Genomic DNA, 13339 nt, shown 5'->3' with positions numbered 1-13339 from the left:
CTCACTGCTGCAGCTTGTGGTGACCACTGCATAGGACAAAGCTGAGAAAGTGAACACTTTGGAAGACGGGGATAGAAATGAAAAGATATGTAGGAGAAATCAAACAGATGGTTTGGTCTTTGTCTGCTGCTCATATAAACAGAAGTTAAACATCTGGTGACAATGGCTGACCAATTGTTACTTTGCTACAAAATGTTAAAATGTTCAGCTGATAAGAAAACATTGGAATTCTTGTACTTTGTGTCGTGCAAAAAAACTGAAGACCTGCTCCACGTCATTCAAAAGAATCTCCTCTACAGAAAGTAATTTTAAAAAATGTCATTCCACATATGTGATCCAAGCATAGTGTTAATTTAACTGGCCATATGCTCACCTTTAACACTGATGATAGCAGTTATTTCCAAATCTTACCTACGGCAATACAATTTCTACATTGCTGAAAAGCAATAAGAAAAGGGTTGGCTCAAAAATCAATAATTCCTGGAAAAGCCAAAGGATTATCAGAAGGTTAATCACTTGGGGTAAAAATGAAACTCATTTTGTTCCATTCAAGTACAGCTGACAGGTCTGTAGAGGATGATGGCGAGTGTTTGAGTATAAAATAAAACTATGGAGCTGCATGCAAAGCAGATAGTGTTATATTTGTTCCTTTTTACACATGATATAAAATTATACTGCCTATTTACCATCATATACTTTAAGGGTGTTTTTACATGTAATTTCTAAAATTAAAATTCAATTAACATTTTAGCAGAATCCAAATAAATGCCATCTTAAAGTTTTCCTACTGCTAATTGATGTTAGCTTTATAAAACATGCATATCTGCATTTACATTATTCAACTATATTAACCCAACTGAACTACAGTAAAAATAACTCCACAAATGCATGTAATTCTGAATTACAATTTTAATGATCATCAAGCCAATTAAAATGATACTGTAAAAAGAAAGGCATTACATTTATTTGCTTCATTCAAAATGTATCAGCATTCCAGTGTATTGGTTTTATTAGCCTGCTGACAGCTTTATGCTCCCATGATTAACGATCTATAATAAAATTAATGAAAGCATATACTTCTTAACTCAAAACAGCAGATTATGTTTTTTAAGCAACAAAATGTAAATGCTTGTGTCATTAAAAAAATGCAAACAGTCCTGACTCAATCACTTTCAACATTGGGCAGTTTCCATAGAAAAAGAAGTCTCATTTTTCTCATTCTATTTTGGTAGTACTTTCGGGTTGTGTGTGTTTCCATGTAGTTTTCTTTTAGGGAGAGAAATTCTCAATCCAAATGCAAATAACTTAATATTGAAATACAGAAGAGTATACTTCAATGTTTCTGTCCGAGTTGCAATTTGGCTTGCACGACTATTGATAGTGTGCAGCTTTCTTAAACTGGGTTTCCAAAAACTTTATGCTGTGTTGAAGCACCGCTATTGCAGCCTGCCTCTTGTAGCCACCCAAAACAATTTAATAAAAAAAGAAAAAACATACAGGAAAGAAAACAAAAACCAATAACGTTACACAAACATAACAAAAAACATCCACAAGAAAGCACTGCGTTTACTAGCCTTGTATTATTTGATAAACATTTTCTGACTGCATATATTTATTATAAACCTACTACAAACGTACATATATAACACATACAAGTATTCCTACAAAACCGTACCTTCAACAATTCTGATTCTTACAGTACACAAACAGAGTTAAAATACCAGAACTTTAGGGTAATGACATAAAAATGACCTAGTCAAAATGTTTAATACAGTACAATTTACAATAGGGTACCCTACTCACCCACATTTACTAATGCATAATATTATAATAATAATAATAATAATAATAATAATAATAATAATAATAATGCTGAACTACTATAAGTACTGATTAGAGAAGAAACCTCATAATGAAGTGAGGTAACCAGTGGAATACCACAGGGATCAGTATTAGCTCCTCTGCTATTCCTAATCTAGATTTAGATTCTGGTATTGTAAGCAAACTTGTTAAATTTACAGACAACTCAAAAATAGGAGGAGTGGCAAACACTGTTGCAGCAGCAAAGGTCATTCAAAATGACATTATTCAGAACTGGGCAGACACATGGCAAATGATATTTAATAGAGAAAAGTGTAAGGTACTGCACGCAGGAAATAAAAATATGCATTACAAATATCATATGGGAGATACTGAATTTGAAGGAATCTATGAAAAAACTTGGGAGTTTTTGTTGACTCAGAAATGTCTTCATCTAGACAATTTGGAAAAGTTATGAAAAAGGCCAACAAGATGTTTGGATATACAGTGAAAAGTGTTGAATTTAAATCAAGGGAAGTAATGTTAAAACTGGACAATGCATTAGTAAGACCTCATCTTGAATATTGTGTTAAGTTCTGGTCACATCATTACAAAAAGGATATTGCTGCTCTAGAAAGAGTGCAAAGAAGAGCGACCAGAATTAGTCAGGGTTTAAAAGTAATGTCATATGCAGACAGGCTAAAATAATTGAATCCATTCAGTCTTGAACAAAGACTGCACGGCGACCTGATTCAAGCATTCTAAAAGGTATTGACCCAAGGGACTTTTCTGACCTGAAAAAAGAAACAAGGACCAGGGGTCACTAATGGAAATTAGACAAAGGAGCATTCAGAACAGAAAATAGGAGGCACTTTTTTCCACACAGAATTGTGAGGGTCTAGAACCAACTTCCCAGTAATGAAGCTGACACCCTGGGATCCTTCAAGAAGATGCTTGATGAGATTTTGGGATCAATAAGCTACTAACAAACAATCGAGCAAGATCTTCTCCTCTCGTTTGTAAACTTTATGTTCTTATACTCTTTTTCAAAATCAAAATTCCATACTTTTTCTGGATTTCCATTTGTTTTTACCAGACTTGTGTTTTAGTTAGTTTCTACTATTTTTTTTGATAGTTATCCACATAAGCGGGCAGCCGCAGAGCATTACAGCTTTTTGATCCAGAGCAGAAGTTACTCCTGGTTTTCTAAAAGCATTTGTCAGAATCTGGAGGTGCATATCTAGCAAGTGACAATGCAGATATGCAAAACAGAAGTAAGATACAATCTAATAAATGTTCAATATTTGAGAACTATGTTGCATTATTTACAAAAAGAGTCTACAAAGTTGTATACTGCAAGTATACTTGTGCCAAAATAGGATAGTATAATGTTACCAATAATATAGCAAAACATGACCATTTTGTCACAGTTTTACTTGCAGTATGTTACTTTTTTGTAAGGGATGATATTTGATTCCAATCCAAACTTCTTTACACCCTCTGTTAAATGTTAAACACTATGGGTGGTGAAAAATAACAAAAATGAAATAACAAATGTGCGCACATTATATATTAAAATGTGCAAATGTCATCTATTAAACACATAAGTCAAATACGTAATACAGTTTACCCTCGCTATAACAACCCTGTTTGGGTCCAAAGCCTTTTGTTTTCTATAGTAAAAGGACAATCCAAAACGAACAATATAAGCTGCTGGAGTAAGTTAAGGAAGTCACCTTGGATAAAGGCATTGGCTAAACTATTAATAATATTAGTACTGTTTTATTATTTGATTTTCTTTATTATTACAGTATACACTACTAGCACTAAATAATAATAATAATAATAATAATAATAATAATAATAATAATAATAATAATAATAATAATAATAATGAGAATGTGAATAAAGGTAGAATTACAAGTACAGTACCTATTTGTGGCTGCATCCAGTATTCTGGCTATATCCTATTCATTGAAGAGCACAGTACACCCCCACCCCCAAAAAAGCGCATCAATAAGGTTTGTTTTGTTTCAGTTACAAATATTAATTGAAATCTTGGTTTCTTATATTTTCTTTTTTTAAGTTGTTTTGCCGTGCCGGTTGCATAGAGCTGTACGAGCCAACATCAGCAGCAGTTTGATTTTATTTATTTATTTATTTAATCAGTATTTAGTCGTATAATTAAGGCCATATAGCGAGGATGTAAATAGTGTGTGTGTGTGTATATCTATCTATCTATCTATATATATATATATATATATATATATATATATATATATATATAGAGAGAGAGAGAGAGAGAGAGAGAGAGAGAGAGAGAGAGAGAGAGAGAGAGAGAGAGAGAGAGAGAGAGAGAGAGAGAGAGAGAGAGAGAGAGAGATGTGTGTGTGTGTGTACGCTCGGCTGACGATTTTGAACCCGAGACTGTTGCTGCACTCGGTACAATAAGTTACAAGCAAGCACCATACATTTGAAATAAAATTAACTGTACATTTTATTAAGCACATCAAAGAAATTAAAAAAATGAGATGTCCACATGCTACATGCTAAATCTGAGTCAGTGACGATAACTATCGTATTCGATTTTTTTTTTCCTGGGTTGGGAAATAACGTTAGCGATGTAACAAAGGTAACAAGATAACAAAATGTGAAACATGATGAGCAGACCAGAGTTTAAACAGTCATAGCCTTCAATATAAAAATATACACTTTCGCTGTCGTAGTGTCCGTTTCACCCTTTGTTTCTGTGAGTAAACACAGTCATGTGACATACCAGCGAGCTGACTAGTTTGATTGCTTGAGCGGTCAGGGGTGTTACACGGGGCAATCCTCGCGGGATTTGGTAACAAGCAATGTGTACGTCACCCCGGAAATCACTCAAGCATTACCAATGAAACACGTTGCTCCCTCCAAACGTGTTTTACCAAGATGATCTGTGAGCGGAATCTCGATTGAGAAACTATTTGATTAAAGACGATAACGTTATCTTATAAGTAAAAAAAAAAAAAAAAAAATCTGCAGCCAAAAAAACACGTTGTCCGACAGATTTTTTCGGTTGTTCCGGAACGTCGGGCTAGCGACTTTGCGAGCCCTGCTAATCCACCCCAGGACTTTCTGGAATTCGTTATGTCTTGCAGCATGTCCCGTATTTGTCTTTTTGAACAAATGTGTGTAACTGTTTATGTTTTCGTTATTCTAAAACAAATCTTGCTCAATGAGTTAGGTATAAAATATTTTACTTCAACTCTAGGTAGACACCCAAGCCTGATGCTGTCAGTAGCCTGCAGCAATAACAGACACTGACAACAAATGTCCAGCTATGCTAATTGTAATAAATTGTGGAGGTGCAAATGTGATTTTTTTTTTTTTTTGTCCTTGGTAGGTAGCCACGATATATGCTGCTTAAGGCTCGTATACAATTAATTACATCTTATTGCTAAGGGACAGAAAAGTCTAGGCTTAAAACTATCCGATAACCAATAACAAATATTACAAATGTGTAAAGGATGAATAAATATCTATATTTATTTATTTATTTATTGAAAAAAAGGGGGGGGGGGGGGAGGTTTTTTTTTTTATTTACAGTAAGTTCAGTATTTGTTATACCTTGCTTATAAAAACTTAAATATAAAGCACTTTTTTGTGAGTCCAATGCCAATAACTTAAAAACGTTGATTAAATTGTCTAAATCCCTTGTACTGTAACCCTTGTACTTTTAAGTTGCCTGCATCCGAATATTAATTTGTAGCAAGTTACAGGTGTCACAATATCCTAAAAAACGTATTGTGGTTTTCAATTTTAAGCATTAATGACAAACTAACCATTTTTTGCGTCTTGTTTTCATAGGCCTTTTTACTTTATTTGATTGTAAAGCGCTTGTAAAGCGCTTTGCTCGCCTTGAAAGGCGATATATATATATATATATATATATATATATATATATATATATATATATATATATATAATAAGTTGATTGATGTAAACTGGTCTTTTGTCCGAAGGTGACACTACTTTTTGTTTCAACAAGTTCGTTAAATAAGTACCTTTGCTTTAGTAACTATACCGTCAGAAGACGACTACTATAATATTTATTATATATATAACTTATATATACATATACACACATACACATATTATATATATATATAACATTTCACAAGGCTTGCCAGCTGTGACGCCATTACGACTTGAACAAATCAGTTAATTTGTTTAGGCCAGGGTCATCACCTGTGGGGTCGAATACCAATGTTTATAGACAAACAAAACCACGTATAACTTATGGTATTATCCAACTCTGTTTCATCCAGCGTTTTGCCAATATTATTTGCAACAAGAGAACATTTTAAAGGGTGTACAGTTTTAAAAGCCACACTCACTTTTTTTTTTTTGTAACCCAATTATCTATTGATTTTGTCAGAGTACAGAGTATTTAGTAGTAAAAAAAACAAAACAAAAAAAAATGTTTTTGATTTGATGGTACAGTTTATTAGACCGCAATAATGAAAATATATATTAGTAATCTTGATTAAACACGGCAAAACGTGTACATTGTGTTTGACCATAGTATTATTAGTTTATAAACTTAATAACTAATTCAGATTTCCAAAATTATGCTTAACAACCTATAAATAAAAGGCAAGAACAACTATTAACATTAGATAACAGACCGTGAACACTCGCAATAAAGCCAAGGCAAGACTTTTTTTTGTTATTGTTTATATGCTGCTCCATACAGGCCCCCATCTGAAAACTATTCTACATGTACTTACCTCATTGTCATGCTGCTGGCAGAAGCTCATCTGGTCTTTAAAGACTGGCATCAGTGGGTACGTTGAATGGAAGGACTGGGAAAGGGTTATAGCGGTATTATTTGAGTTACTGTTCCGGCTCGCCATTTGCAAGCTATCTATAAACCTTTCAATAAAGTGGTCTTTGGTAAGGCGAACTCGCTGGTGGGCCCGGACGCAATTATCGCAAAGGTACTCCTGACAATCCAGGCAATGTGAGGTAGCAGGGTTGCCTTCATCGCATGAGCTGCACTGTGCCTCCCCGGGGTGGTGGGTCCCAAGCAGCCCGTGACAGTGGTTGTTACTCCGGCAGCCGTTCTTGTTCTTTTGTTCAGAGGATACCACTACGTCCAAGAGGTTGTTGAAAAGCAAACTGGAGGATGGCAAGGCTTCCACTCCAGACTCAGAAATGGATACCTTTTGGTCGCACGTCGGGCATTTGAGTTTGAGGGGGTCCCCGGGGCTTCGCTGCTCTTCCAAACACTGCCTACAGAAGGCATGAAGGCAGGGCAGGACGTGGAGCCTCCGGGATGATGAGGTAGAAGAGCTGGAGGCCTGAGATGAGGTAGATGAATTGGAGGAGATCGGAGCGGAGGAGCCGCACGTTTCCTTGCAAAGGGGGCATGACTGCATATCGGAATCTGGAAATGAAGCCATAGCAACGAATGTAAAAAAAAAAAAAAAAAAAAAAAAGTATTTAAAAACGTATAAAAAATGTTACATTGAGGCCAGTAATATCGGGTAGTCCAAACTGCTAGTTAGAATATAGTTTTTTTTTTTGGTTTTAGTTTGTTTTTTGCTGGTAATTTAAACTTGCCACTTTTCTGATTTACTCGATAAATAAGTGTCCTGAATTTATCAAATAATTAACATTTGTGTACATTTGTATCTTTTCATGGCAAAACGGCATTTACTTTCGGAATTATAAACGCTATTTGTTTTATTATTAAAAATTAAAAGACCCGTTTAGGTGTTTGGTTAATAACAGTATTTTTTTTTTTTTTTTTTTTTTTTTTTTAGTTTAGGAGGTAGTAGTCCCTTGCTTTTGTCATTTTCCACAGACTGCTAAATAGTGCAAACTATGATTACGTATCATTTTGCTGGATGATTCTTAATATAATCCTGCTAGATGCAGAAGCAACATTGTTGCGAAACATGAAATCCGATGTGAGGTTCCTGCTCCGATCCTCCCCCAACAGCGCATGACGAAAAGGATTACACACCAATACATATTTCTAAATCAATCGCTTTGATTTTTCGTAAATACATTTTTCTTTTTCTTTTTAGTCCACCATTGGATCCACTTTTCCAACGTCAAGCACGCAAAACGAGCAAGGTCTGTCCGGAGCAATTAAATAATTCATTAAAGCATTTGATCAGATGTAATACGATCGTTGGGCCGTATCGATTTTCTTTTAATATACCCAGTTCATGTTTTGTATGTCTTCTGTTTTAACACAAACCCACCACCACTGAGTCTGTGTTAGATTGGTTGAAGCAAACATGTAATGCCAAGCATCTCTTTACAACCCCCCCCCCCCCCCCCCCCCCCCCCAAAAAAAAAAAAAAAAAAAAAAAAAAAAAAAAAAACTGTATTTTTCCGCTGGCTTTCTTGAACCTCTGTGGATAGAATTATCAATCCAATTCATCGAATGTTGCCAAGGTATCTTAGAATCCACAAAAATGCGTCAATTAGGCCTTTCCTCTTGTATAAGAATCTCGAAGTTCCAAAATACTACATGCTGTTGTACCCTGACCGTGAAGACGCGTGTTGTCGAAAATGATCAGAACCCCTTTAATCCTGAAAGGAGTGAACAGCACACACACTTCCGCCAGAGCATTCGGGGGCAGCCTGTGGTGGGGTGGGGTGGAGAGGGGAGGGGAGGGGACCAACTAAAAAATGTTCTAGCTTTCTGCCTCGGAGCGCTATGAACACCAGAGCTTCGGCCAATTTGACTGACAGCTGTGCGCTGAACAGCCTTCTTACAATACCTGAACTGGTGCTGGTTCATAAGGGGTGTGTCAAGGAATTGTGTGAGGTTTTAAAATGTGTTTCACCAGCTTACATCAATCAATTTTACATAGCACCTAACAAGCTAGCAGTATTTATTCCTGTTTCACAAATCAATGTTTGTAGGACTCATTTCAGCTAGTCAGTACTGTCCAACACACTTAGTTTCTATAGTATACTGCTTGTATACATGTTGAAAAACAACTACAATGTTACTGATACTGTCTGGATATTCAGGCTAGTCAAACCTCAATTACAACTGCAATAAATACTGTATTTTGATACAGTAACATTATACACATCTGATAATCTGGATTGCAAAGTACTAAGTGCTTGTTGAGGCTACTGTCACTGTTCCATGTTAGGTTACTTGCTAGTCTAGATTTGTATTTACATCAAGTATGTTATGTACTCTATAGGTATACAGGTGTAATTTACACAGGAGACATGTCCCCCTCACATTGTAGAAGGACTAAAATTTATTTCTCAATAGTCAGTATAGAAGTCAATGGGAAGAAAAATGGGATCGGATCAGGGATCACTGGAGCCAGATTATGAGGTGGTGTTTTACTATGATGCTCTGGATCAGGCTCCAATGATCGGTAATGTTGGCCTGATCATGAAGCTGCACACACCTTAACTAACCAATGAGAAGCAAACATAGGTGGCGCATGGTTTAAAGACCCCGGCTGACAAATTTGTATACAGCCTGAGATCACAGTAATGTTGGGGGAAATGGCAAACATGGACAAAGTTAGAGGAGGATGCACTAGGTTGATGTATCCAAAACACAGGAAAATGGTTTAAGTTTGTAATTCACCATTAAGCTTGTGTTACTAATGTTATCAAACTGAGGTTTCTGTCTACTTACAGTTTAGCTTTTCATTTTAAATTGAAACAGTAAACTTAAAATAACAAAAATTACCTTTGTGCCTTGTGCAAATAGACATCAATAAAAACTAAATACAGTATCAAAACTTTAGACAATTATACCAAATGAATTAAAACATCATTGAATCTAAATTATTTCGCGTGTTTTAATACAGGGCGATTAGAAAGTAAGTTTAGCACATAAACGCACCATGCGTCAATGTGGTAAACTTTCAAATCACCCTGTACATCACACAGACTCTCACATCTCTATTTATCAATGTTCCAAAAACTCACTCTTGGTCACATTTTACTAAACATTTTTAAACTAATAAACAGTTACCATAACGAACATCATCATAAAGTTGAGTTCTTACCTGTAAACAGGAATATGTTTGAAACTGATTTTCTGGAGCTTGGTGTTATTTACATTATCGTCGATTCACTGCGGTTTGAGGTTCAAGCTATATCTGCATATTTTAAGTGGATGGAAGCTAAAAATATATTTTTTAAAAACACCAATATATACAAGCATAATTTTAATAGCAAAACTATTCAACTGTGGGAAACCTCATCGTTTCTAGAAATATATTTTAAGGACAATTCTCATCCCTCTCATTAAGTTTGCATTATGCCACACTTGCTCTAGCGCGCAATGCTGCGTCACGCTGGTTGTACTAAAGTGATCTAAAGGGTTGTGCTAAAGCGATATCCAGGCTCCAGTCTGAGAGCAGATTCAGTGCACTTCGAAGACTGAAGTCATGGCATTGTAATTCCATGACTCGGAAGCAACTGAGTAATATAGCTATTTGCCACTAATCACTCATGACAACATTGTGCCAACAATGTATTTTTTGAATGGTTGCCGCAAGAATGTCTTTGGATCTTTTAATAGCCATACAAGGGATGCAATGTTTTGTTATACTTGTTTGTAACATTATTGCAGATAGAATAACCTTCATGCATGCCTCAGCTAGAAACTGCACTGCCCCCCCCCCTTTTGAAACCGAAGTTACACCACAGAATATGTGCAAAAGGAAGGTGTATAAAATGTCATTAGCTGTACATGGTATTTTGTTATTGTTTTACACCAAGGTAGAGTACTGCAGCGGGACAGGTTTAAGTGGCTAGACAGGGAGAGAGAGAGATTCTGCATTTGTCGTGGTGGCCAACTTTTTGCCTTCACAGAGAGGAGTCGGAACGCCAGGAGTACTGAACCAAAAGGTACATTTTATTTATTACACAGTTCAGCAGTTAAATAAATCAAAATAAAAACCTGCTCACTGGGCACCAACTAAACTGTTTTTCTCTTGTCTAGCCCTGCTGAAGCTCGCCTTCACCAGGTAAAGAGTACAACACACGACAAACAGTAGGGTGAGGGTGACTGTGGTAATTATACCACAGTAACAGGAATTCCTGTGGTGAGGGCTTGTCAAGTGAATCTCAGTCCTGAGCTTCTTTGCAGCGATGAGGTTAAGTATGCTTCTCCAGGTAAGTAGTCACAGGGATCCGTACTCATCTCAGGTGTTTTTTTTTTTTTTTTCCCCCCTACAGGTATTACCTTTTGCGGTTTCCAGGGTTGGCCACCAGGGTTTCCCACACAGCAGATCCAGAGGATCTGCTCACACACACACGAAAAGTATCACTAACTGCTGCAAAGCAGTATCTATTTTCCACGTTTTCCTTAATACTATTTTCTTTGCTTACAGGACAGCGCCCTCTTGTGGAAGCCCAGCAGTCCAGCGGCATCTAGTCCTTAGGCCCTGCAGCCCTTCGGATTTTCAGTCAATATTTAAATAAAGTATTTAAATCAACCCCTTGACTTCTGTTCCTTTGCATTTTGGCTGCAGTGTCCCCTTTTTAAAATAACAGTTCTTTATAAGGCAGTATACTGTTCTTACAGCCCTGGGTTTATCACTTTACATCACAGTAACAAAGTGAATCCTTCGCACATTATTCATTGATTTAAATGTGTACAAAATATTAGCAGTGGATTAAACAGGTGATTTCCTCCAGTATACCACATAACAAAAGTGCAGTTACTGCGGGGGCAGCTTAAAAGAAAACTAGACCCGTTTGTCTATCCAAGTACGTGTTCCTTCAGGTCTGAATGCTATTGAGTTTAACAGTCAATGTAATCAAACAGGCTCTTTCCATAAAATACAATATCCACTGCAGTATTAACGTTCTTTCAGCGAACGCACTTGTTTAAATACAGCAAGTAAACAAGTACAAGCGTAGGTGTACTCACTGTTCAAGTATAGCATTTTCCAGATCCAGGAGGAGTCCTCCGCTCCTGGATAAGGTATGTCACAGTTTCATTTTTATTTCAGCAGGAGCCTCACGCTTTGTCCTACTGTTCCACACAATATCTGTTTGTTCTGATAAGTAGTTTCCACACACACGGATTCCTTTGTCTGTACCACAGACTTTCTTTGTCATTAAATATTTACAAGCAACGCGCTGCACTTCTGTCCACCGCCACACATTTGCCTTGGTTCATCTCTACACCCAAACCCTGTCTAAACTACTGGGCCCTTGTTATACATACCAGTTTGGGAGTCGGATCACTTTCCTTCCTACTAACTAGGGAATTATGGGAATCGTAGTCTCTAAATTCCTCAGCCTTCTGTCTATGGGAGAAATATGGGGAATTGTAGTTTTTAAACTTTCTTATCCTGCCGCTGTTTTCGAGATTTTCTTGCATGAGGACACTTTATGAGATACCCCGGCCCATATCCTTGATACTCTGTCGTCTGTCGTCACACTCTCAGCTCTACTTTCCTCGCAATATATACCTGTTGTGTACTCCCAGTCACTATAGCGGTTTGAATTGTGCTAATAATGCATCAGAGTAGAAAAATGCAACATGTCTAAGACTTTTGCACAGCAGTATATATATATATATATATATATATATATATATATATATATATATATATATATATATATACACACACATATACACACACACACACACACACATATATATATATATATATATATATATATATATATATATATATATATATAAAACACACACACACACACGAAACTTAACACTATTATAACACATTTATGTTTGAAAAAAAAGTATGTAAATGATGGACATTGACGAAACGTTTTTTTTTTTTTTTTAATCACTCGATCATTCGTCCTTGACTATGACACGCTTGAGTGACTATGACTGAAGCATATGCACGTAATCACCTAATTAGTGAGACACTGTATATGGAGTGATTTCAGATGTTGAATTGCAAGCTTGAATAAAAGCAATAAAGAAAATCACATAAAAACACCAATATGCCATATCTGTCAAGAGAGCAGGAGTTTTCTGCAGTCGGCATGTTGGAGGCTGGACTAGGGCAGCATATTGTGGCTCGCCGTCATGGGTGCTCACAGCCAGCAATTTCAAACCCGGTGAGACAGTATAACCAGACACACTCTGTCAATGACAGGCCACGAACTGGGAGTCCAAGAGTCCCAACACCTGGCCAAGGTCGACAGGTCATTTTGCAGCATCTTTATGCTGTTAATTGTTAATCAGCACAATAAAAAGTCACTACGCCTGCTCTAAATGAGTTTGTCATTTTTCAATCACATCAGTGAATTTTATCCAAATATAAGTGATAAGTTTCTTTTGATACTCAGTACATACATATATAGTAACAAAACAGGGTTAATGGACAGCCCTTACAAGGACTCCCTGGAAGCAATCACACTACAACAATTGACAATAGAAAAGAGAAGCAAACTGACCGACTCATTGAAAGCTCAAGCACTTTATTGACACAGAGCCCAAAGGGTATCACCCTAAACACAATAAAAGTAGAGGGGGTCACTACAGGGAAGCATTCCTCCTCTCATG

The 13339-nt window shown here is 36.5% G+C and overlaps 1 protein-coding gene across 1 annotated transcript in view; it reads right to left on the bottom strand.

Annotated features, from left to right (window-relative positions):
• LOC121314626 (E3 ubiquitin-protein ligase TRIM71-like) overlaps positions 1 to 8125 on the bottom strand; it is a 75876-nt gene extending 67751 nt beyond the window's left edge. Inside the window, exon 1 of the mRNA XM_041248076.1 lies at positions 6573 to 8125. Within this exon, the coding sequence (XP_041104010.1) occupies positions 6573 to 7247 (675 nt within the window). The 5' untranslated portion in view covers positions 7248 to 8125. The remainder of the gene's footprint in view (positions 1 to 6572) is intronic.
• Positions 8126 to 13339: the final 5214 nt, after the last annotated feature.

Source organism: Polyodon spathula, chromosome 4 (assembly GCF_017654505.1).
Source record: "Polyodon spathula isolate WHYD16114869_AA chromosome 4, ASM1765450v1, whole genome shotgun sequence".
In the NCBI taxonomy this organism is placed as follows: domain Eukaryota; kingdom Metazoa; phylum Chordata; class Actinopteri; order Acipenseriformes; family Polyodontidae; genus Polyodon; species Polyodon spathula.
This window is presented reverse-complemented; position numbering and strand designations above follow the sequence as displayed.